The sequence below is a fragment of the Microtus pennsylvanicus genome, chromosome 1 (genome assembly GCF_037038515.1).
Source record: "Microtus pennsylvanicus isolate mMicPen1 chromosome 1, mMicPen1.hap1, whole genome shotgun sequence".
In the NCBI taxonomy this organism is placed as follows: Eukaryota; Metazoa; Chordata; class Mammalia; order Rodentia; family Cricetidae; genus Microtus; species Microtus pennsylvanicus.
Window position 1 is genome coordinate 100,317,576 of NC_134579.1, and position 25,166 is coordinate 100,342,741.

General features: G+C 53.6%; 2 protein-coding genes across 4 annotated transcripts; one reads left to right on the forward strand and one right to left on the reverse strand.

Annotated features, from left to right (window-relative positions):
- On the forward strand, positions 1 to 9,743 carry Ap1s1 (adaptor related protein complex 1 subunit sigma 1). The gene is made up of 5 exons (XM_075975983.1): positions 1 to 119; positions 2,644 to 2,822; positions 3,589 to 3,697; positions 7,483 to 7,620; positions 8,996 to 9,743. Exons 1-5 carry the CDS (start codon positions 117 to 119, stop codon positions 9,041 to 9,043), a joined length of 477 nt encoding a protein of 158 aa, XP_075832098.1. The 5' UTR covers positions 1 to 116; the 3' UTR covers positions 9,044 to 9,743.
- Positions 9,744 to 11,359: 1,616 nt separating this feature from the next.
- Positions 11,360 to 18,075, reverse strand: Vgf (VGF nerve growth factor inducible). 3 transcript variants are annotated; one of them, XM_075975998.1, is made up of 5 exons: positions 18,005 to 18,072; positions 16,031 to 16,108; positions 15,069 to 15,156; positions 14,236 to 14,433; positions 11,360 to 13,731 (listed from the first exon to the last, which is right to left on the reverse strand). In XM_075975998.1, exon 5 carries the CDS (start codon positions 13,709 to 13,711, stop codon positions 11,858 to 11,860), a length of 1,854 nt encoding a protein of 617 aa, XP_075832113.1. In that variant the 5' UTR covers positions 13,712 to 13,731; positions 14,236 to 14,433; positions 15,069 to 15,156; positions 16,031 to 16,108; positions 18,005 to 18,072; the 3' UTR covers positions 11,360 to 11,857. The 3 variants fall into 3 exon arrangements, with proteins under 3 accessions (XP_075832113.1, XP_075832123.1, XP_075832131.1); XM_075976008.1 differs by lacking the exon at positions 15,069 to 15,156 and having other exon boundaries at positions 18,005 to 18,075; XM_075976016.1 differs by lacking the exons at positions 14,236 to 14,433; positions 15,069 to 15,156; positions 16,031 to 16,108; positions 18,005 to 18,072 and adding an exon at positions 13,859 to 14,010.
- Between the last annotated feature and the right edge of the window lie 7,091 nt (positions 18,076 to 25,166).

A 25,166-nucleotide genomic window follows, 5' to 3' on the forward strand; every position in this document is an offset into this window, starting at 1 on the left:
GAGGCCGGGGGGCGGGGCTTGAAGCGGAGAGGGAGGGAAAAGAAAAGAATCCGACGGGGAGTGGAGCTGGTTTCTACGGTGGCCGGAGAGGGACGTGCCGGGCCAGAGGCTGCAGGATGGTAGGCTATGCAGAGAGGGAGGGGACGGGGACCCGAGGGGCGTGGGCTGTACCTGCGGGGGGTCCGGAGGGGGGCCGCCTGTAGTAGGGGTCGCCCTGTCTTCCCTGTGGTCCGCTAAGGATCCACTTCCCGGAGCTACTGGGGCGAGCCGACCTCGGGAGCTGGAAATGGCACTCGGGACAGGGGCGGGGAGAAGGGACTGGGTTGAAGGGTGGCGGGACTGTCCCGAGCAGTGGAGCGCTCGGGACACGGGGTTCGGTCCTTGCGATGCCCCCGGTCACTGCTGCAGGGAAGCCACACGGGTAGAGGGCGCCGGGGTCGCTCGGGGGCTCGCAGCTCGCCCAATCCCCTTCCCATGAGGCCCACGCTGGAGCGGGGCCCGAGGAGAGCGGTTTCCGGGTGTCTGTAGTTAACCTCCTGTCTCAGTTCCTTGACTGAGCTCGCTCGGAGTTCTCGCTCAGGTGGGCTCCTGTGTATGTGGTCGGGGAACCCAGGCTCTGGAAGACTCCCCGACTGGGGTATTCCCAGCTCTCCACCCTCCTCAGTCCATTTTCTTTTCCGGAACCTAGGCCTCCGTCTTCCTGCCATAGCTGTCACCCCCTTATCTTAGCCGCACTTGGCTCCCTCAGTTCTTCACATCCCCTGTCCCCCCAACAACCCCCGCCCCTACTTTCTGGGGTCTTTGTTCCTTTTAATTTATAACCTGTAAGCTGGAAGTGCCACACACACCCAGAGATTCCAGCCCTGGCTATGTTCACAGTTCTCTTTGCTTGCGAATTGAGTTCAAGGTAAGGAATTAGGAGCCCCTCCAACTGGGAAGAAACTAGATCCGTGAGGCAGTGAGGACTCCGCTTTCTCCTTATTCCACAGACATCCCTAGGAGAGCCATCCTGGGTGACCTACCCTCTATGAGGGACTGACTGCGTGATCTGGTATCTGGGAAGGAAGGTCAGGCCTATGGTGCACACCTGTAACCCTGGCACTCAGGAAGTAGAAACAGGAGGATCAGAGAAAATCAAGGGCAGCCTTGGCTACATAGGGAATTGAGGTCAGCCTGAGCTACTTGAAACTCCGGCTGAAAAAAGAAAGAGAAAGAAAAGAGGGCTAGAGAGATGGCCCAGCTTGTGAAAGTACCAGACAACCTGAGTTCAGTCCCCAGGACCCTCATGGTGGAAGGAGAGACCTGACCCACAAAAGTTATCCTCTGACACACACACCCCGCCCCCGCATGAGTACCCCTCCCCCATAGGAAATAACATTTTAAGAAACTGGAAGGAAAGCCAGCGCTAGGAACCAAATGTGTGGGTAGCAGAGGAAAGCAGAGGGCGAGAGCTGAATATCCCTGTACCAAGCGCAGTTCGGATGTGTGTACAGTGTGCAGAGAAGATTATCAACAGGCGTGGGGCTGGCACTAAGAGGCCGTGTGTCAAGGGGCTTATGGCAGGATGGGATAGAGACCCGGCATCTCTGAGACACAGGGTCTAGAAGGAACTTAGGACTGATGTCGCTGGCATCAGCTCATCATGAGGCCAGGCATCTTAATCCTCGTGGAGAACAAGGTTAGGAAACAGGAGGTCAGGGAGCAGTAGCAGCCCTAGCATGTTGTAGGGCCTACTGTGCTCCAGGTGCACCCACAAATTAGCTCATTGAAGAACTCCTTAAGGCAGGAGGGGTTCAGCCATTAAGAGCACTTGCTACTCTTCCAGAAGACCCAGTTCAGTTCCCAACACGCAGTTGGAAGTTACAGATGGAGTTACAGCCATCTGTAACTCCAGATTCAGCACATCCGATGCCTCTGGCCCCCGTGGCCCCCGCACTCGTGCACATCCCCACTGTGTAGATGCACGGCACACACACATCATTAAAAAGAACAAAAGCGGGTTCAGTGCTTAAGAGCATGTGTTGCTCTCGCAGAGGACCTGGGTGTGATTCCTGTCACCCACATGGTGGCTCACAACCATCTGTGACCCCAGTCCTAAGGGCTCCAACAGGCATGCATGTGACTATTTCATGCTCATAAAGTAAAATAAGTCTTTAAAAAATAAGAAGAGAGACAAGTCTTAAAAGAATTCTGTAAGGAAATTAACTTTATTGTTTCTATCTTGCAGGTAAAGAAACTAAGGTTCAGGCAGATCTCTGTGAGTTTGAGGCCAGCCTGGTCTACAGTTAGAGTACGGCTCGTGGGAGGTGGCTCTCTTCTGGAATGTGGGTCACTGGTATTGAACCCAGGTCATCAGGCTTGTTAGCAAGCACCTTAACCAATTTAGCTCTCATCTTGCCAGCCCAGAACAGATTAATTTGCTGGCGGTCGGACTCAGCTAGTGGAGCCAGGATTCGAACCCAAACCGCAGGCATAAAAATCTTTGCCTTTTCCTCAGGAGAAGCATTGTTCTCTCCGCACTAAGGCACAAGTTTTGAAGAAGGTGGTCGTGAATATTGCTGAGTCTGGGCCTGTGCGCTGGTGCAAGGCAAGAGGCTCTGAACCATTCTCTGCCCCTCAGCTCTGGTCCTTCCTCCCTTCCAGATGCGATTCATGCTACTGTTCAGCCGGCAGGGGAAACTCCGACTGCAAAAATGGTACCTGGCCACCTCCGACAAGGAGAGGAAGAAAATGGTCCGGGAACTCATGCAGGTCGTACTGGCTCGAAAGCCCAAGATGTGCAGCTTCCTGGAGTGGAGGGACCTCAAAGTCGTCTATAAGAGGTATACTCCATCCGTTTATTTTAGCCGTCCCTGGATTTCTTTTTTTTTTTTTTTTTTTTTTTTTGGTTTTTCGAGACAGGGTTTCTCTGTGGTTTTGGAGCCTGTCCTGGAACTAGCTCTGTAGACCAGGCTGGTCTCGAACTCACAGAGATCCGCCTGCCTCTGTCTCCCGAGTGCTGGGATTAAAGGCGTGCGCCACCATCGCCCGGCGCATCCCTGGATTGCACTGGCATTCACACTGGGTTAAAGTGACCGAGAAATAGTTCTTCCTCTGACGTCGGGAGGGTTCTGAGGAGCTGAGGAATGGTGGTCATGAACACCCTCTTCCTTTACTTTCTGAGGTCATCTAAATTCTGGTTGCCTCCTTGGTTTTCTGATGCATCCTCTTGCACACACCCTGAAGGCTCTCCTGCCCACATACAGGTCCCTCCCAGTCTCCTTCACCATGCTGAGACCTCACGCCACTTTTCCTCATGCCTACACCCACATTCCCCTGCATACCTTCCCTGTTCCCTCTGCTCTGAGCGTGTGAACTGGCTCAGGTCTATGCTGAGTCCAGCCAGGCAGGTCAGAGGGCACGAGGGAGAGGGAACGAATCATGGGTGTTTCTGAAGCACGTTCACAGGAAACGTATTATTCTCTGTACCCGCTGGGACCATCGTGTCTGTGGACAGTTGGGGGACCTCAGGCTGGCCAACAGGTTGAGCCTGGAACTCCAGGGTCCTGAAGCCAGTGCCTAACTATGCCTCATGGGCTTCCTCCCCAGATACGCCAGTCTCTATTTCTGCTGCGCCATTGAAGGTCAAGACAACGAACTGATCACACTGGAGCTGATCCACCGATACGTGGAGCTCTTGGACAAGTACTTTGGCAGCGTACGTCTCCCCACGAACCCCCGCTTCCATGCCAGGCAGTTCCATCTTCCTGCCAAGCCCTAGGAAAGGCTCAGCCAGTCCCTGCCCTGGAAGTCTCAGTGGGGAGGTAGTGTTGGGGCACAGGAGCCATAATTAATCTCCCCTTTAAAGCTCTAAGCCTATTAGCTGTGGCCCTTAATCAGCTTGGGGGTGTACCTCAGTCAGTTGAGCTCCGGCCTCACTGCATGAAGTAGAGGGTGGTGGCAATAGAGGGATCCTGGCATTGAGTATAGGCAGAGACCAAGTTCTCCTTGTACAGGGGTCCCTGACCTTGGCATTGTGTCGGAATAGTCGGGAGAGAGGGAGGGAGGGAAGGAGGGATGGAGAGAGAGAGAGACGCAGAGAGAGTATGCATGTGTGAGTGTGTGTGTGTGTGTGTGTGTGTCTACACACAAATGTTCATGGAAAGGCCAGAGGACAAACTCATGTGTTGCTCATCTGTGCCCTCCACTCTACCTTGGTGGAGTTTCTTCTTTCTCCTTTTCACCCTCCCCTCTCCCTTCCTTCCCCCCTCCCTCCCTCCCCCCCTCCCTCCCTCCCTCCCTCCCTCCCTTCCTTCCTTCTTCCTTCCTTCCTCTCCCCCCCCCAGGGTTAAGGATACATTTTATTTATTTATTTATTTATTTATTTAGGTTTTTCAAGACAGGGTTTCTCTGTGTAGCTGGAACTCACTCTGTAGACCAGGCTGGGCTCAGACTCATAGAGATCCGCCTTGCCTCTGCCTCCTGTATGCTGGGATTAAAGGTGTGCACTACCACCGCCTGGCCCGTTTTATTGTTCATATGTGTGTGTGTGTGTCTGTCTGGGCGTGTGCATGTGGTTGCAGGTGCCTGCAGAGGTCAGAAGAGAAGAGGAGGTCAGACTCCTGGGGCTGGAGTACGTGGGTGCAGGGGATTGTCTTCAGTCCTGTGCAAGGACAGTATGTCCTCCTAACTACCGAGCCACATCTCCAGCTACCGTCTTGCTTTGGTTTTTGTTTGTTTGTGTTGAGGCAGGGTCTCTCACTGGCCCGGGACTCCTTGATTCAGCTCAGCTGGGGATCCCCCTGTCTCCACCTTCCCTGCACTGGGAGTACAAACAAGCACCATTATGTCTAGCTTTTTTTTTTTTTACATGGGTCCTGGGGACCCAACTGCTCGGGCTCGAGGCAAGCAGACGGTACATATACATACATACATGCAGGCAAAACACTCGTGCAGAAGAAAATAAGTAAATCTAAAACATTAAAAAAATGAGACGCAGAACCTAACCTCTCAGATTCTGAATGAACTTGTGTGGTTCATGCAGGTTGGGTTCTGACAGATAGTGTAGACCGTAGATACAGAATCAGAATGGCATGGTAATGCATAACACTGTTAATGATGTACAAAGCCCAACCGGGTGGTGCACGCCTTTAATCCCAGCACTTGGGAGGCAGAGGCAGGTGGATCTCTGTGAGTTCGAGGCCAGCGTGGTCTACACAGAGAAGTCCTGCTGAGGCAGGGGCGGGGGAGGGGCGCGTTCTACTTGAGTTGATTTCTTTTGGTGGTGCCAGGGATTGGGCCAGGCCTGCGCTCCTGCTGCTGCTCTGTGATCTCCCTGTTGTTCTTGCTTGTTTTTGTTTTAAGCGGGTTTTTTTGTTTGTTTGTTTGTTTTTTGTTTTGTTTTTTCGAGACAGGGACTAGCTCTGTAGACCAGGCTGGTCTCGAACTCACAGAGATCCGCCTGCCTCTGCCTCCCGATGCTGGGACTAAAGGCATGTGCCACCACCGCCCGGCTGTTTTGTTTTGTTTTAAGCGGTTTTTTTGTTTTGTTTTGTTTTTTGTTGTTACATTTATTTACTTGGAGATGGTAAGGCACACTCAGGAATGCGGAGGTCAAAGGACAACTTTTGAGACTCTGATCTCTCCTTCCTCCACGTGGGTCCTGGAGATTGACCTCCAGCTTGGCAGCAAGTGTAAGTGTCCCTACCCAAAGAGCCATCTGACTGCCCTTATTGTTATCATTATTGGGGGCATGCTTGCCATGGCTCTGGGAAGCCTGAGAACATCTTTGTCAAGCGAATTCTCTCCTTCCACTTTTGCGTAAGTCCTAGGGTAGTCCGGATTATGTGACAAGGGCCTTTCCCTGCTAGTCCGTCTGGCCAGCCCATTTTTTGTTTAGTTTTGAGGAGGTAGGGAGGTTCAAGACAGGGTTTCTCTGTATAGCCGTGGCTGTCCTGGAACTCACTCTGTTGACCAGGCTGGCCTCGAACTCAGAGATCTGCCTGCCTCTGCTTCCCGAGTGCTGGGTTTAAAGGCGTGTGCCACCACCTCCTGGCTCCTGCTTTTGAGTAGCATGTATGTATCCTAAGCTGGTCTCCATCTCACTGTGCAACTGACTTCTCCCAAGTTCTGGGGTCACAGGTCTGACCACCACACCCAGTTTATAGGGTTCTGGGAACGGACCCATTTTAAGCAAGTGTCTTAGTCACTGTTCTTTTGGCCGTGAAAAGACACTATGGCCAACGCATCTATTACAAGAGAAAGCATTTAATTGGAGGCTTGCTTACAGCTTCAGAGGCTTAGTCCATTATCCTGGTGGGGAACGTGGCAGCATGCAGGCAGGTGCTGGAGCAGTAGCTGAGAGCTAACTACAATCTGACCCACAGATAGAGAGAGACTCTGGGTTTGGCATGGGCTTTTGAAACCTCAAAACCCATCCCCAGTGACACACTTCCTCCAATAAGGCCACGCCTCTTAATCCTTCTAATTCCCTCAAACAGTTCTACTCCCTGGTGACTAAGTTCGCGTATATGAGCCTGTGGGGGCCATTCTTACACCAGCGTGGCAAGCGTTCAACCACCTGAGCTGTATTCCTAGACTAGGTCGATTGATTGGTTGGTTGATTTCATGTTAGACATGGCACGTAAGGCCTCACACATCAGGGTACTTGATGCTCCTCTCCTGAGCTATCTCCTCAGCCCCTTTTGTACTTTGTATTTTGAGAAAGCCTCTCACGAGGTTGCCCAAGTTGACCTTGAACTCCCTCTGTAGCCCAGGAGACTATCTTCTGCCTCCGCTTCTGGAATAGCTGAGACCAGAGACCTACACCACTCCCACAAGCCTTTTGAGGTTCTCTGGCTTGTTCTTCATCTATCCAAGGAGTCAGCATTACCGTCTCCATTTTTGGATGGGGAAACTGAGGCCCATAGACATTCCATGATGTACACAGCTAATTTTGTATTAGTAGAGATCACCTTGGGTCTTCTAAAGCAAAGACCATGATATTCTCCTCTGCCCCAGAATGCCTAAGGCGGAAACCATGTTGGAGATTTTAAGAGAAAGGCAACAGCAACCACAGACTTCTATTTCCTGGTCCAGAATAGGAGGCTGACTATAAAAAGATGAGGAGATGTGGCAGTTTGTACCGATAATCCCAGCACTCCCAGTGCTAGGGCTGAGGCAGGAGGATTAAGACCTCAAGGTCAGCCTGGGGAAAGACCAGAGTTGAGAGCTGAGGGCTGGGAGGATCTGAGAGCCACTGAAGGGACTCACTGTGGGCTGGGGATGTAGCTCAGTTGGTAGAGTACTTGCTTACCTTGCATGCCCGGTACCCTCTGCCATGTGGTGTGGTGTGGAGGCAGGAGAGCCAGTCTAAGATAGCTTCAGCTATACAGTGAATCCAGGGACAGCCTGTACTACATGAGACTGCAGGGTCGTAAAACAGAAGGAAGAAGGCTCGGGGACATCTTGATGCTCAGCTCTGCCTTCTCTCTCCTCTCCCAGGTGTGTGAGCTGGATATCATCTTCAACTTTGAGAAAGCCTACTTTATCCTGGATGAGTTTCTGATGGGTGGGGACGTCCAGGACACCTCCAAGAAGAGTGTGCTTAAGGCCATCGAGCAGGCCGACCTGCTGCAGGAGGTACGAGCCAGGGACAGTGAGGAGGAGGAGGAGGAGGAGGAGGAGGAGGAATACTGTGGCCGAGGGGACTTCCCCTCCCTCGGACACCTTGCCCGTTGATGAGTGGCCCCCCTCCATCACGCCCTGCTGTCTGACTTGTCCTAAGTCTGGAGCCCCTGGACCAGGAGGTGGGTGGAGCCATCTCCCACTCGCCATCCCAAGCTGTGGCCTCTTCCCAGGACCCATTTCCTTTGATTTAATGATTCTCCCGACAGTAAGGGCTGTTGAGAGAATTGGAGAGTGGTTCATGGTAGATAAGCCTTTTCTTCCTTGATTTCATATCTATTTTCTGTCTCTGCTGATGGAGCCGAGGGCCCTGATCCATACTTGGCCTGCCTGTGTGTGTGTTCTTGTGTGTAACGTGAGGGGGGTGTGGAGGCCAAAGGTTGAAATTGGGTCTCTTCCCACTGAACCTGGAGTTCATTCAGCCTCGCTGGTTGGCCCCTGAGCTCCAGGATCTGCCTGTCTCTATCCTTCCTGCCCACTCCCCCATGCCAGGCTTTTATGTGGTTGCTAGTGACCTGAACTCAGGCCTTCCTGCTCACGTGACAGTACATTAATGACAGGGCAGTCTCCACAGCCATGCCTGATCCCCACTTTTAACAACATGTGTACCCACATACATATGTATACACACATGCACGTGTAGACACACATACACACACCCCGCTGTTGCTCAGGCACCGACAGCTGTGGGGACTGTTAGCTCTCCCTGCTATCTGGCACACCCCCTCTGCCACGCTGCTGCTGAGCCTTGGTGCAGGGAGATGAGTCACCAGGGCTCTGCAGTGACAAGCAAGCCAACTTGAGCTGGCTCTGAGGAGGGGGAGAGATGGGGACAATGAGGAAGGTTGGCTCTCTGAGGAGACACAGTGGAATGAAACAAGGTAAGCTCGCTCATGTCACACCCTCACACACAGATGCGTGCGTGCCCCCTGGTCATTAAACTTCTCTTCCCAAGGACTCTGGGACCAGTGTCTTGCTGGCTTCACCACTCTAAGAGGCACAGACCAAGCGTCCATGCCACCTGCCTCCTGGGAATCAGGGTTCCTCTGCATCCTGCCCCAGCCATTGGGTTCTAAAGCTGCACACCTGCTCCCCGAGTCCAGAGCTTTAGATTCTGGGTGGTGATGAGCTTGGCATCCACCTCTCCTCACCACTGTGGGTTCTGGGAGTGGTGTCATGAGGCCTGTGAGCCCCCCTCAACTGAGGGCTCATGGTGTTCCAGACTTGGGCTCACTTCAGCTTCTCCCCACCCCCACCCCCACATGTCTGTGCTTCCCCTGACTCTGATCCCTTCATCTTGCCCTCCCCGTCTGCCCTCCCTGTGTCTCAGGAGGATGAGTCGCCCCGCAGTGTCCTGGAGGAGATGGGCCTGGCGTAGCCCCGTCAGCCAGCAGGGGACCCTGTGGAACTGGGGAGCCGAGACAAGAGGCAGCACTTGGGGGCTGTTTTTCCCACCTCTCCCCCAGGTCCCTTCTCTTGGTGGGAGCCAGCTGTTTTTCCTCGGCCACCTCACCTTCCTTGGAAGGAGCTGTGGCTCCAGCCCTTCATTCAAACATTCCCTCCCTCCACCCTCTACCTTTCCCAGCGGAGGCTTTAGGAGTAGGAAGGCAGGAAAATGTGACCTGGATGGGGGTACTAAGTGGCTTTCATTCCCTTCCTCAGAAGAACCAACGTTAACCCCAGCCATCCTCCATCCTCCCTGTCCTTTATTGCTGTAAATATATAAATATGTCAGGTTAAAGGGAAAAGGTTTCCAGGGCTCTTTTCTCCCCTCTGCCCCAAAACCTACCTCCACCCTTCCCCATAGCCAGCCAGAGCAGCTTCTCTGCCTGGGAGGGGATTTCCCTCTCCTGCCCTCACTTCCTGCTGGGCTCCAGTGTCCAGCCAGAGCCAGGGAAGGAACCACCAAGTTAATGTTTTTCTAACCTTGCCTCCTGGAGGGAAGCGACAGTTGGGGGAAGGGCCTGCTTTCTGGGACACTGGCCCTGTCCCCCTCCACTCCAGCCAAGTGGGTAGAGTGGGCCAAGCGGCTGCCTCTGTTTCCTTTCTTCTGGAATAAAAGGACAAGTGTTTCTGGACTTGGCTTGCCTCTGTGTTTGTTGAACCAAATTGCTGTCCACCCTGAGGTCAAGGGAAGCTTCCTGCTAGTGTCTTCCTGGGACCTGGGTCACCATAGTTAAGAAGAAAAGCTAAAAATAGAAGATGCCCAGTTGAATGACAGCTGGACAACAGGTTTGGTTGCTGTTTTGCTTTATGTTCTGGGATAATCAAACCCACGGCCTGTGTGTGCCGGGCAGATACTCTGCCTCCTGAGCACTTAGACTTGTGTTTGGAGACACGGAGTGACTTGGATCTCAGGGATGAGTCTGGGATTACTAGCATGTGCCAACCACATCCCGACACAACAGATGCATTGGAAGTTTCTTTACATTTTAGAACGGGATCTCACGTAGTCTAGGCTGGCTTCAAACTCAATATGGATGGGAGGATAAACTTGTCATTTCTGATCCTCCTGCCTCTACTCTAGAAATGCTGAGGTTACAGCTGTTCAACAGCACATTCTGTTTTACAAACTGCTTCATACGTGCTGGGCAAGCACTAGATCAACAGAGCCACATGTCCAACCACAAGAGTTGATTTTGTATTTTGCAATACAAGGGTCTCTTGCATTTGAGGTCGGTGCTCTATTGCTGAGCCACAACCAAAGCCCCAACAGATAAATTAGTGTGTCCCATGCACCGTGAAGAGGTTATTCTGGGGGATCTAGAGCTTATCTGGAATTGAAGTTTGCATGAATGTCTTGCTCTGTCTGGTGTCCTGCCCCCACACACTGCCTGTGACTGCACACATACCCAGGAAAGGACATGCCGGAAGTCGTAGGTTCTCTCTTCTGAGATGTCTGCATAGAGAATTTCCATTTTCATTTTGTTTGGGGGGGGGGGTAATTGAGAAATGATTAAAAACAAGGTGTGTGGGGGTTAGCTCCTTCTCCCCAAGTTTCTGGGAATTCAGGGAGCCATGAAGGGGAGCATGGATGACTTGGGGATACCCAATGAGGAATATCTCTCAGGTGGTACCTTTTTTCATTTGAGCTCTAGAAATTGGCTTGTCCCAGACAGTTGGCTCTTTTCTTGTTTTTTCTTTGTTTTGTTTTGTCTTTTTTTCTGACCCTTTATGAACTCAGTTTATGGGACTAGACCTAGGGGCCAAGTGCACACTAGGCAGGCACTGGTACCAACTGAGCCATATCCCAACCAAACGTCTGGCCCCTGTTGGAGTCCACTCTTACTTAGGTCAAAGACTAGGAATTATGGTTCAGTTTTGGCACAAGGTGGTAGTGGAAAGCAGAGATTGAGATCCTATTTTGCTTTGTTTTTTATTACATTTATTTATTTGTTTTTTTATCCTGTGGGTGGGTGGGTGTGCCGTGGTGGGCATGTGGTAGTCAGCCCTCCCCTTCCATCATGTGGAAAGAACCCTGGTGTCACACTCTTGTCACGTGTGGCAACATGTGCCTTTACCCACTGAACCATCCCACATAGGTATTTCCAGGTACAGCTTCACGCCTTTCTCCCCGGCAGCTCTGGCTTTGGTCAGAGAGTCCGGAACAGATGATGTTGGCGCTTCCCTCACCGCCCCTTGGAGAGGACCACGCAGGCCCACGGGGACTGGTGAATAACGGAAAACAAAGTCCTCTAGTAAAATAGTCCCTTTTATTTCTTAGCAAAACTATTTCCTCCGTGAGGGGTATTTACAACAGAGAAGGGCAGGAAGTGGGGAAGTTCACAGCGATTTGGGGAAAGGGAGGCTCCGGGGTGGCCCCAAGGCTGGGAGACAGACACTTCACACGATTAATTAGAACAGGTTTTCCCGTTTGGGACCGGCAAAACTAGATGGGGACGAGGCCCCTGGAGGAAGTGGGGGTGTAAGGGGACCCGCACAAAAACCCACCAGCCTGGGATGGCCCCGGGATCGCCGGTGAGTTTCGGGAGTTCTGGACTGCAGACCCGGGGGAGTCTAACAGGTCCGGTCCCGACAGAACTCGGGGCGGGGTTACGTGGGGCGGGGCCGGGCGGCAGCCGAGAGGCGGAGCCGGGGCGCATGCAAACACCGAGGAGGAGGAGTGACACGGAGGGGGGCGTGGTGGCGCGCCCAGCTGGGGGCGGGCGCGCGTGGGCGGGGCCGGGGCGGGTCACGGGCGGCGCAGCAGCACGTGCTCGATGTAATTCTCCAGCTCCTCCTGCTCCTGCAGCCGGCGCTCCTCCGCGTCCGCCTCCTCCTGCGCGCGCCTGGCCTGGGCCTCCAGGTCGGGATGGTGGCGCGCAGGTGTCAACGCGTGGTGGAAGTGACGGCGGCGGGAGGATGCGGGTGGCTGCAGTGTTCGCGGCCGAATGTAGTTGGGGAAGGGGTGATAGGGCCCCGGGGGAAACACCTCATCCTCCTCCCGATCCCAGGGTGGGAGCACTTCATTCCAGTCTGGCAACTCATCCCGGGCCGGGGAGGGAGGTGGGGGCGGTGGGGAGCGGACATGAGTGGGGGCTGGGGCAGCCCGGGGGGGCGGCACCGGCTCGGGAGGGGCGTTCTTCTTCCGCTTCCGTTTTTCCTCCACCTCTTCGATGATGCTGACCACATCGTCGGCTGGCAGGTGGAGTCTGGTGGACAGTTCAATGAGGCTATCGATCGTCTGTGGATCCATCTCCTCGTCGTCGTCGTCCTCTTCCCCTCCCTCCTCTGCCCCCTCTACATCCTTCCGCCGATGGCCTGGCGCCTCCTCCTGGGAGCGCTTGTCCTCGGCTCCGGCTTCCCCGTCCTCCTCCTCGGCGAACAGGAGCGAGTTCTGCCGCGCCCTCTCCGCCTCCTCTGCCTCTGCCTCCGCCTCCGCCGCCTCCTCATCCTCTTCCTCCAGCTCGTCCTCCCCACCACCGCGTCTCTCCTGCTCCGCCTCCTCCTCCCTCTCGCTCTCCCGCTCTTGCGGCGTCTCCTGCAGCCCGCGACCCCCGAGATCGCGCTGCCGGGCTCCGCCCTGCAGCAGATACTGGAGCAGCAGGTCGGAGGCGAGGTCGGCCAGCCGCTCTTCTTGCGCCGCGGCCTGCCGGGTGGCCTCCGCCTGTCTCCTCCCTGCCTCTACCTGAGCCAGCCCTTGCTGAAGGAGGCGCTCTCCAGCCTCGGAGCCGCCCAAGAGTGAGCCCTCAAGCCGGCGCACCTTGGGGAAGGGGCCACCTAGGCTTTGGTACGCCTTAGCTAAGGGTGTCAAAGTCTCACCTAGATGTGTTTTAGGGGAGGCCACCCCTTCCCCGAACTGATTGGTTTCGGGGAGGGGAGCACTTTCGGGCATTCGAGCCTGGAATTGCGAAGGGACCGGGGGTGACAGAGGAGCGCGCTCCGGGACGCGCGCCTGGAACTCTCCCCAGGAAGCGCGCCATACGCGCTCTGGCCCGGGGCTCTCCAGATTGACTCGGGTCAGCGTGTGCGTGCGAGTTTCCGTCTCTGCTGCGGTCGTCTCTTGCTGGCGCTTAGCATTGCTCGGACTGAAATCTCGAAGTTCTTGAAGCAAGGATGCTAGCGCCTCCAGCTCTTCTGAGCGGTCGTCGGCCTCGGGATCGTTGTCCTGAGTCTGAGGGCGAGGGGGGGCTGCAGCGGGCACTTGGATCTCTGGTGCCGGGAGGCTATGGGTCTGACTGCGCACGGACTCTGTCAAAAGAGCTTCTGCTGCTTCTTCGGGTGTTTCCTGCTGGGAACCTCCTGGGACCGCCGGGGGCGAGGCCGGACGGTCCAGTGCCTGCAGCAGTACCGAGGCCAGCGCCCGGGGATCCACGCCCTGGAAGAGCTCTCCCTGGTCCTGAGGCTCGGAATTCCGAGCGGCTCGGACCTCTGGGACGCTGTCATCCTTTGGCCGGGACACTGCGTCCTCAGCTACCTGCTCTTTATGCTCAGAGCCGAGGGGTGGAGGATAAGCATCGGAGCGCCCGGGGGGCGCTGCTTCCAGCCCCTGGATCAGTATAAGGAAGCAGAAGAGGACGGATGCAGGCAACGTGAGGGTTTTCATGACCAACGGGCTGCCAGAGACTGAAAAATAGAAAAAAACAAAAGAAATAGAGAATTTCTGTAAGAATTCCCCGGTTTCTATTTCTGCATTCCCTTCCCCCACCTTTAAGCAGGAAATCCGGGGTTTCCCTCATTTCTCTAACCTTACCCGAAGAGAACACATTTAGCAGAGAACAAGAAAGATGTAGCGATCTCTAGAGTCGTGCAAATGAAAAACAACGTCCGCAGTCCTCCTTCTGGGTGCCCAGTGCCTCCTGTCTCCCCCTTCCCTAAGTCATCTCTCAGCCAGCGCCCGCGTACAAGGATAAGCGGGAGGGGGGGTATCTGTTCCCTCCCCACAGGACTCCCCGGATGGTGCGTGGGCGACTTCATCAGCGACAGAAAAGCAGAGACTCCCCCATTTACCAAAGACCCTTCTCGGGGGCACCCCGCTGTGTTCTCAATACCCCACTCTGGGAAAAAAAAAAACCTCCCTTCACGCCCACGACTAAAGAGGGTTGGAGAAATGGACATCGGAGTATTTACCAGCCGGTGTCACGACGGCGGAAGGTGGAGAGAAGGGTCGGGACAGGGAGAAGATCGGGACCCGTCCGCCTTGACTCCGTCCCGCGGCTGGAGTATCAGCGATGGTCGAGGCTGGCGTTCTAGGAGCTGGGCTCAGCTGGGTCAGCAACAGCTCTCTAGCTCCGGCTTCAGCACGCTGGACAGCGCCCGCGTCGCCGCCTTATAAAGGAGAGCGAGCGGGGTCACGTGGGCTCGCCCCGCCCCATTGACGTCAATGTTCATTCATGGGGAAGCGGGCGGGTGCAGGGTGATGGTGGGTGTCCAGTGATTGGAGGATGAGCGTCGCTCCCGGCCTGCGCCTGCGCAGTGAGGCCCTCGGCTGGAGGGGCGTGCGCTAGCCGAGCTCCGGGAAATGAATGAATGAATGAATGAATGAAATGTCGAGGCGGGCGGGGCAGGGGGCTATGAATGAATGAAGGAGGGACGAGGAGAAAAGGATGAATGAATGAATGGAAGAATGAATGGAAGGGTGGGTACAGAGGAGCCAGAAGGCGGGAGGGTGGGTTACAAAGCAACTTGCGGCGCAGAGCCGGCGTTGCTGAGCAGAATAGGCTAGGAAGAGGGCACCGCCAGCAACTAACTGGGCGTCAGTAAGAGATCAATACTGGATGGGGGGACGGTAAGGGTTTGAAAGCCGGGGAGGTGGTCGAGCTCCCTACTCCGCCGCCACAGCGTGGTCTATAGGGAGCACGCCCAAGGACGGCGTGAACCTGAGAGGAGGGAGTGGATCTGCGGTGCGGAATGCCCGCCCAGGGCCAGGGCAGATGGGTGGATATTGCGGTTTGGGTAATCACCTTGGAAAGGGTCCTAGTCGGAAGAGAAAAGGGAAAGATTGACGATGTGTGTGCCTCTGGGTCGTGTCTGCTCACGATGGGTTCGTGTCTGGAGGGGGTGGGGAAAAAGGTGTGTCTGTCCTTCTGGCCAGCGGACTCTGCTGTGCGTGTTAGGGGTCCCTGTTGTGCCCCCTTTCAATTCACCTCTCCCACATCCTTCTGCTTATTTTCCTCTCCCCCACAGCCCCCACCCAAGGACATTTGGAGGGCGAGACCAGACCAGGTGGGGAGGGGGTTGAGCAGGTGGAGAGGGTGACTCAACTCCATTTCTCTCTGCTGCTTAAAGGGGAGGTCTGAATGCGACCGGAGGGGGGGGTGCACTGCCACGTCAGAGATGGACCCTCTCAGCCATCAGACCCTTAGACCGTATCTCCTGCCCAGAGGGGTTGGGGCTGGGGGCTTGAACAGCTAGAGGTTCCGGGAGTGGGGGGCGATGACGCAGAGATTGCGCAGAAAATCTATCAGCCAGCCGGGTCCGGTGAAGGGAGACCAGACGTGGGCGGAGGTGGGATGGGAGGACGGAAATGGGGAGGGGGTAGAGGAGAGGGAAAGGTGGCCCCGGGAGCAGCTACTGCAGGAACGAAAGGGAGGGAGGGAGGCTGAAGGGGGCTGCGGTACAGGCGGACGGAGAGCAGTGCGGGGGCGTGGGCAGGGAAAGGGGGGTGACAATGACACATACCAGAAACACAAGAACTGCGGACACAGGGGTGCTTGTAGGCACACGAAAAGCCCCCCCAGCACCCCAACAATCTGGAAACCAGGATGGGTGTGTGTGGAGGGTCTCAGCGCCTCTTTCAGAGTTAGCCCTACCATTATCCCACCATTAAACTGACCCTTGTTCTAAGCCCCTAGCTCGTGCACGCGCCTGCGCGCGGGCATGGACACACACACACACACACACACACACACACACACACACTCACGTGCTTTCCCTCTATAACCAGCAGTGGCTTCTCCCTTCCATCAGTGACTTGACTTTCCCAGAAGAAAACCCATCAGCTCTGCGGAGAAAAAGGTGGGGTAAGGGAGGAAAGGGAAGAGATGGGGGCAGGGGGAAGGGACGGAAAAAGAACCTGAAGCAGGTTGAAGGAGCGGGCTAAAGGAGAGAAACAAACAAACCAACTTGAAAACCAAGGTGACAGTATACACTCCAAAGAAGGGAGGGAGAAGGGCCTAGAGATACCCACCACCACCACTGCAGCAGCAACGGACACTCCCCCACACCACCATCCAGAGCCTGCGGCCAGAGGCCAGAATCCCCTCCATTCCTTTCCCCTCCCATTTCCCTTCATCCTGAGCAGTGGGCTAAGGAGAGGGTTCGCATTACCTTCCTTAAGGAAGATCAGAAGGCTTCTGGTTCCGACGTCTGAAGTGGGGGGGGGCCTTCAGCGAGAGGAAGGTGGGGGAGAGAGCTCGCCAAAGAGGGGTGACTGAGGGGATTGAGAGTCTGAGTTTGAGATCCCGGGAAAGGAGACAGACCCCGAGAGAAACCAGATACCTGTGGGCTTGTATGCATGCGTGTACATGTGTGAGCGTTTCTCTGGGCAGAGAGTAAAGAGACCCAGGGAAGAGAAGAAAAAGAGAAATAGGAAGAAGCAAGTGAAGGAATCAGGTTGAGACTGGATGGATGCGGTTCCAGTTTAAATGAGTTGGGGGGGGCTTCTCTTACCACCTGTGTGGCTGTTGCTGCACAGGGTAAATTCTAGTCTCTTGGAACTCTCGGCAGACACCTGTGCTATTTGGGGTCTTTGAATGCTCCCAGATCTGGTGTCTGGCTTAGTGTGTGTGCCTTTCTGGGGATCCATGCTTATGTGAACTCTGTACCGTTCTTGTCCCTCTCCTTTCTTCGCCTTGCAAATCTCAGGACAATAAAGTCTATAATTGAAGCCGTTTATCTGCAGCTCCTCTCCCCCAAGTCCTTATCCCAGGCTGTTAGGGGCATTCCCTATTTCTCTGTCTTCCTCACCTCCCCTTATTTGGAAACCCAAGTAACTGCGCATAAACTCATATCTCAAGACCCTTGGTCGTCATAGGGTGGAGATGGGCAAGAAGGGCCCAGATAGCAGACAGGTTTGATGAGTTCATTTCATAGGGTCAAGCCCCTCTGCCTTCCTGCTCTTGGGACTCTGTGTCTCTCTACCTGGTCCCTAGCTCAGCTCATTCTCATAGCACATATCCCTCCCCTCCCAGGGATGACAGATGCTCTCACGACTTCCCGCTTTGTAGTTACATTGTTTTGTTGTTTCTGAGGCAGGGTCTCAAGTAGCACAGGCTGGCCACCAACTCACTAAATCACTAACTGAAGATGACCTTGATTGTCTGGTCCTGCCTCCCCCTCCTAAGTGCTACGATTACAGATGCAATCCTCAGTGCTCAGTTTATGCGGTGTTGGGGATTGAACTCGGGGCTCCATGTATGCTGAGTAAGGACTCTACGGACGGAGCGCCACTCCCCCCCACCCCAGTCCTATCAACCACCTCTTAAGACTCTGCCGCCTCTACATAGGAAAAGATCTAGACAAGGGGCAGGTCCCTAAGTTGCGGGAGAGGAGGGAAATGGCCAGATGGATAATGACATGGGAAGACAACTAGAAAAGGTGCTGCTAAGATGAGGATCTGGAGGGGACACCAGGTATCTGCTCTGACTTGTGCATATGGACCTGTGCACCTTGGTCCTGGTATCTGAATCTCATGCATTCCAGGGGTAGAAGGAGAAGGTGAGGTTCAGCAGAGCCATGATCACAGTGTTGAAGGTTTGGAAAACCAGGGAGGAGGGCTGGGGGAAGGGCATTAGGAAGTGTGGGAGAGGAAGAGCAGGGGCTTCTCTCCCCACCCCCAGCCCTGCAGCTCATCCAACCCCCCCTCTTCCTGCCTCCCCTCCCCCAACCGGTGACTCACCTCTGCAGCCATTCATTTCGTCAGCCATGAGAAGGGATGGAAATAGGCAAGGAGAGGGGCGCTTGATAAGGAGAAAGGGGTCTCCACTTTGAACTAAAAACAGAGAAAGTGTTAAGGACCCTTGAGAATGGTCCGATTTAGAATCCATTCATGTCTTACCCCCCCCCCAAGTCAACCCAAAGCTGGGGAAGTCTGGGAAGGAACTTGGAGAGAGGGTCAGGGAGGGGGGCCAACAAGGTTCCGAATGATATATTGTGGGGAGGGGGATTCCCACTCTGATTTTTAATCCCAAGGTCCCATTCTATTAGACCCCTGCCCACCCACTTCTGAGTGGGGGAAGGGAGACCCAGCAAGCCGGGGGAGGCCATTGCCGCATAGATGAGTCACCAAGCAATGAGGAAAAGAGACAGAGATGGGAGAGACACAGAGAAACTGTTACTTGAGAGACCTAGGAAGGGTAACACACCACATACATTTGTGCGTGTGCGCGCACACACACATCCACACATACAATGAAGGTGGTATTCACCACTAACATGGGAAATTGGGTGCTTCCATAATCTTGCTCCAACCCCCTCCAAAATCCACCTGTCACAGGACCCGATCCCCCTCTTACCGAGTTACTCTCCGACTCTTAGACACACCCACTTAACAAACACAATGTCACACTTAGCACAGTCACCCAGACTTAATGCTGAGGATTTGCCCGGAGTGATATCAATTCTCATTGACAGCCCTTATTCCTTTTTTCTCCCAGGGTGGTGGGAGAGAGGGTTAAAAAAAGAAAGAAAGAAAAAAGAAAAGAAAAATAAAGAAAAAAGAAAAAAAAGCCTCATGGAACGTGACTTCAAAAAATCAAGACGCCTTTTCGGGGACTCACAGCCGGCACTATGTACACGCGACAATACACATAAGTCTCCTGCCTCGCCATCCACACATAGCCAGTGACACTAAGCATCCTCATAAAAAGAAAAGACACTTGGAGTACCTGTTTCAGAGGATACATCAGGTTTGTTGCCCCGAATACATCCCACCCAGACACCCCTTGGCTCGCACACGTATGTACAGAAACGCAGACACACAAAGACACCCATGGGCGCACTCACACGGACGAGAACCACCTTGCGCTGCCTCGCCCGCGTCCGCACTTGTCCTGGCGCCCCCGTGTGGTAAAATCGAGGATCGCAGTCTCCGCCGCTCTTGGAGCAGAAGGGGGTGGGGGGCGGTGCCCAGGTTCTTTTCACCTCCTCCTCTCTGTCACGCGCTGCCCACCCAGAAATGAGGAAAGACAGAGAACGTCTGAAAAGCACAATCTAAAGAGGTGGGAGCCAGATGCCTGGATTGGGGTTAAGAGAGAGACTGGTCTTGGATGACAGAGTGAACTCAGGAGACGAACCCAAGAATTTAGGAAGCAATTCATTCCTATGTCCAGGGGAAACTGAGGCCCTGGGCTAGCCAGGGCACAAGCTGGGTTCTTTCTTCTGTTTGGTGGAGGTGGGGGAGTGCAATGGACAGCATCTCTCCCCGCCCTTTGCTTCAAGAAGTCATTAAGCCCAATTGCTACCGGGCTTGGAGAGCCTCTTGAATACAGGCTGATGGGGGGAGGGAGTCATCCTTCCCCATGGTCAAAAATGAAACATACACACACAGAGGAAAGACCAAAGATCTTTTAGTGCCACATGGCCATAGTGGAAACGACCAGAAAGGTGGCATGGCCAGGCTAAGACAGGGCAGAGTCTGCAATGGCTGTACTGGGAAGGATTAGACAGCGATGACTGTCCCCTTTTCATGCATTGAAACCTCCTGGAGCCCTTCACAGCCCACACCTTGGATTCCATCTCCAGCAAACGCTGTCCTGAAGGTAACATTTCCCTAGCAACTGTTCCCTTCTCCAACGAGAAGTTCAAGCCGATAGCATCGCCCAGAGAGAGATTCCGCGCATGCTCGGGGCTTGGACCGCTTAGGTTATAGACTCTGAAGAGGCTTCTGGAAACTGAGAGAGACTTAGAAGCCACTTGGATCTTCCTGGGTTTGTTCTCTCCCTCTAGTTAGCGTGGAGATCCAACAAAGGGGACCACACCCTATAAACACAAGTCATTTTTCATATTTAAGCAAAACGAATCCAGGGTTAGGTTGGGGTGCAGCTCAATCGGTAGAGCCTTTGCCAAAAATGCACAAACCGAACCCCTGACTTCCATTCCCAGCACTGAGTCTCACCAGGCATGTCTGTAATTCCTACACTTGGAAGTAGAAGCAGGAAGACCAGGAAGTCAAAGCCATTCCCAGCTACATCTCAAATTCAGGCCCAGCTACGGGATACATGAGATGTTGTCTAAGGGGGTGGGGGGAGTCCACACGTTGTTTAGAGGAATGGTGAGAGACGGATCCAGAAATATGGGATGGCCCTCTGCTGCCCTCGGGCTTCCAGCCCAGTCAGAACCGCTCGCTGGATGGAGCCTTGAACAGTGAAACCGTTGTTGAATAATTTTTTAGGAACCGCCACCCCCCCCCCCAATCCCTCTTGGGCGGAAAGGTTCAGAAAATGCCTCACCAGAGATAAACACGGGAACCCAAATGGGGAGCATTAGAAATATGTTTCCATTACAAAGTCTCATACACATTGGGCAGTGGACGAAGCTAGAGGGATAGGTCACAGAGAGAGCTAAATCTTAGAGAGACGCTCAGAGTGGAGGAGAAAAACGGGCAAGGAGAAAGGCAGTGCCTTCCGGATAAACAGAAGCTGAGGTCAGGGGCCTGGGGCCAGCTCTGGGGCTTTAGGGAGGGAGCAAGGATAAATACAGATACAGGACTCTCCTACTAGGGGCTGAGTGCTGCACGCACTTTTGCTCGCTTCCACCAGGGGGTGTAAGAGAGAAGCCAGGAAGGACGTTCCTTCGGGACAGGGAAGAACCCTGAAGGGGCCTGTCCGTAGCTGTGCACAGAGTGGGTAGTGATCTCGCAAGAGAATCCCCTAAATCAGGAGCTGATGTGGGCAAGGGCATTTTGGGGTGTTTTTAGCAAGATAAGAAAAGTTAGGGGCTTAGGAATCAGAATCTAGGGGCTGAAGAGATGGTTCGATGGTTAAGAGTACTGGATGCTCTTCCAAAGCTCCTGGGTTTGGTTCCTAATGCCCAGGTGGAGTCGCATAACCACCTGTAACTCCAGTCCCAAAGAATGCAGCGTCCTCTTCTGGCCCCCTCCGGTACTGCACACACGTTGCATACAGACATACATGCAGAGAAAACAACCATGCACATAAAATAAAAATACATTTTAATTTTTTTAAAAAAGATTTGTTTATTTATTAAGTATACAGCATTCTGCCTCCATGTATGCCTACACACCAGAAGAGGGCACCAGATCTCATTACAGATGGTTGTGAGCCACCATGTGGTTGCTGGGAATTGAACTCAGGACCTCTGGAAGAGCAGCCAGTGCTCTTAACCACTAAGCCATCTCTCCAGCCCCATTTTTTTTTATTTTTTAGAAAAGAAAACAAACTATCTTTTTTCATTATACATACCCAATCCAAGTTCCTACTCCCTCTCCACAATTTTTTTTTTTTCGAGACAGGGTTTCTCCGTGGCTTTGGCTTTGAAGCCTGTCCTGGAACTAGCTCTGTAGACCAGGCTGGTCTCGAACTCACAGAGATCCGCCTGCCTCTGCCTCCCGAGTGCTGGGATTAAAGGCGTGCGCCACCATCGCCCGGCTCCACAATTTTTTTTTTTAAATTATTTTATGTGCATTGGCGTGACGGTGATAGATCTCCTGGAGCTGGAGTCCCAGTTGTGAACTGCCATGTGGGTGCTGAGGTTTGAACCTGCGTCATCTGGAAGAGCAGCCCAGCTCTTAACCACTGAGCCATCTCTCCAGTCCTCCACAATGTTTTAAGAAATTAAAAGCAAACCTTTAAAGGAGGAGAGGGGCTGGAGAGAAGGCTCAGCAGTTGAGAGCACTCGTTGCCCTTGCAGAGGGCCTGCTTTCAGTTTCTGGCACCCACATGGTGGCTCACAGTCGTCTGTAACTGTGATTTCAAAGGACCCAGTATCTTCTTCTGATCATTCTGGCACCAGTATATGTAGGCAAAACACTCATATACATGAAACAAAATAACTCTAAAAAAAGAAATAATTAGAGGTTAGGGCCCACAAGATGCCTAGTGGTCAAAGCTCTTGTTACTCAGCCTGACAACCTGAATTTGATTCCTTAGATCACCATAGCGGAAGGAAAGAACTCCCTGAACTCCCCCAAACCTCCCTCTGACCATTACACTCCTACAGTGACGCTCTCACACATACAAAAAATATGAAAAGCAAATATGATATTGTTTGTTTGTTTTAAATAGCCTATTTCTGAGGGGCTGAGCTTGGGGCTGGCAGGGGTGGGGCTGCCTTAGGATCTGCAGGAGGGGAGGGGTCTAAAGAGCTTCTTGCTCCTTTCTGGAGAAGAGGCCCAGAGGCCTTAGACGTCCAGCCCTCCAGCAGGCACTGCGCAGTGCGACCCTTGGCCAGCTCAACCCTCCTAGGCTGATCTGACCAGTCAGCCAGCTGTGAGCACGGCCGGGATGCCAAGTAGAGCTGGTACAGCCTAGGCAAGCGACTGGTCGCTGCAGGTGCCACAGCTGCTGGCTCTACACTTGCGCCCAGGAGCTACTGCGGAAGACAATACTAGCCTGCGCTGTGGGCCTGCAGCTCCAAGCCTCTGGCCTTGAATAGCCACTGTTGATCACACCGACAGTCATAACTAGTGGCGGTCGCGCTGCCGAGAGAGCGACAGCAGCAGGAGGGCCGTGTCTTAGCTTGCCCTCTTATGAAGATGGTGGGCAGAGATGTTGACCATTGGCTTGGCTAGGCCGGGATCCTCCACTCAGTGAATGGGGCTAAAAGGATGTCCAAGGGGACCATAATGGGCGTGCACCTCAGCCCAGAGGGCTGGTCTTCCTCAACATCATTGTTCCCACAGCATCTCACATGGGCCGATCCTCCAGAGGTTTGGCTTAAGGGATGAAGGTGAAGTAAGCTGGGTGAAAGTCTGGATCCCCCAAAGTACCAGGGCTGGACTAGAGTCAGAAGGGTCCCACTACCTGGATCCCTACAGAAAGATGGATGAGTTTGGAGTAAGCTGAGGATAAGGGTGTTTGGGTCCCTGGGTCTCCAAAGGGGGACGAAACGAGGGAGATAGATCAGAAGATAGAATGAAAGAGGTTCAAATTAGAAAATTTTAGGTTCTTAAAGAATTGGCAGGGTCGTCTGGCCGTGGAGATGGGATGTTGGGCCGTCTGAGCATCCTCTGTCTTCACCAGCTTGGGGGTTAAGAAGTATTTCCTCAGTTGGGGTTGGAGGGAAGATGGTTGCCTGGAAAAGCCACGCCAACTTGGTCCTCGGAGACTGTCCCTTGATTGGCTATAAGCAGAAACAGTGCAGGAGCCTAGGCTGCTCCTGGTGCAGCGCCTTCAGGGTCTCCAGGAGCGCCCGCAGGGTCTGGATCCAGGCTGGGAGTGGCTCCCGCTGCAGACGCCAGCTTCATCCTCGGCCGCTAGGGGGCTCTCTCCCAAGCTCCACCCCAGCCATCACTGGGGGTTCCCTGGCCCACAAGCCGCACGCAGACCACACCACTCAGGTGACAGGCCAGATTCGAGGAGGCCAGTATAGCTGGGACTACAGAGCTGAAGGAGAGTCGTTCGCTAGGACCCCTACCTCTTCGGCTTTGAGAGTATCCAGGCCCGGACCATTCGCCACGTCCCGTAACTCTGGCTCTAGCCCCAAGACTTTACCCACACCCCAGCTTGCTACCGTATTTCTTCATCTATTAAACTATTGTGGAGATAAAATGTAAATTATTGCTGTCCCTTTTTAACAAATGGATGAATTGGAGAACTAGTTCTCAACCTGTGGATGGCGACCCCTTTGGGGTTTTCTGAAGGGTCCTTTAATAGAAGTCGCTTAAAATCATTGCTAAACACAGATTTTGCATTACGATTCATAACAGTAGCAAAATTACACTTATGAACTCACAACAAAATTAATTTTATGGTTGGGTGGAAGATCGCCACAACATGAGGAACACAGCGTTAAAGGGTCACCGCGTTAGTCTAGGTCAACTCTAAGTTCTGGCTCTCAGTCTCCTGGTCCTCTGTAGGACCCCATGGAGCCTCCCTCCTCTTGCCTCCTCTCCCCATTTTGTGCTTCTGCCCTGAGACCCTAAATGGACCCAATTCGAGCCTTCACGCTGTTTCTCTTCCATCTTGCCTCCTGATCCTCCTCTGGCTGTTTCTGTCCCCTTAGAGACTTCTCTACTGCCTATTCCAAATCTGTCTGCCTTTTTGTAGGAATCAAACCACAAACTACTTCCTTCCCATTTGGAATTCTTCCCTTCCTTCCTTCCTTTCTTCCTTCCTCCCTCCCTTCCTTTCTTCTTTCCTTCCTTCTTCCTCCTTTTTTTCCTCCTCCTTCTCCTTGGCCTGGCCTGGAACTCCCTGTGTAGCTAAACCAGGCTGGCCTTGAACTCGTGAATTAGCCCACCTCCTTGTGCTGGGATTCGAGTTTTGTACCACCACACATCAGGCTCCTCTTCCTCCTTCTCACCCTCCAGGACCACTGCCAATCCAGGGTTCCTCACCCCTCCTGCTTAACAGCTTCTTTCCACATCCCTTCCTCCAAGTCTCCTTCCGAGTCCCTCTCTATGAACCTGGCATGCTCTTAGCAGCCAGTTCTTCTATTTTCCTCTGCCCAGAGACAAAGCCAAAGAGAAAGGGCCTCCCTCCCCAAGTCCTGATGACTCCTATTCTGGATCTATTTCCTCTTATGAACCGCACAACCAATCAAATCCACCATTCTCTTTCAGCCAGTTCCAGCGTTCCTCTCACAATACCTGATTCAATGCCCTTAGCCAGGACTCCAGGGACACAGACCCCAACTATGCAGGGGATGATTAGCTTGGTTGGCTTAAGGGGTAACCAGCTGTGGCACCAAGAGCAGTGTGAGGGGAACACTGTTGTTTATTTTTTTTCCTGTGTGTGTTTTCCCTGCATGTATGTTTAGGGACAAGGTGCATACTAGAGTGCCCAAGGACATCAGGGCATCAGATTCCCTGGAACTGGGATTACGGAAAGTTTGCCCAGAGTGGGTGCTGGAAACAGAACTGAGGTCCTCTGAAAGAGTAG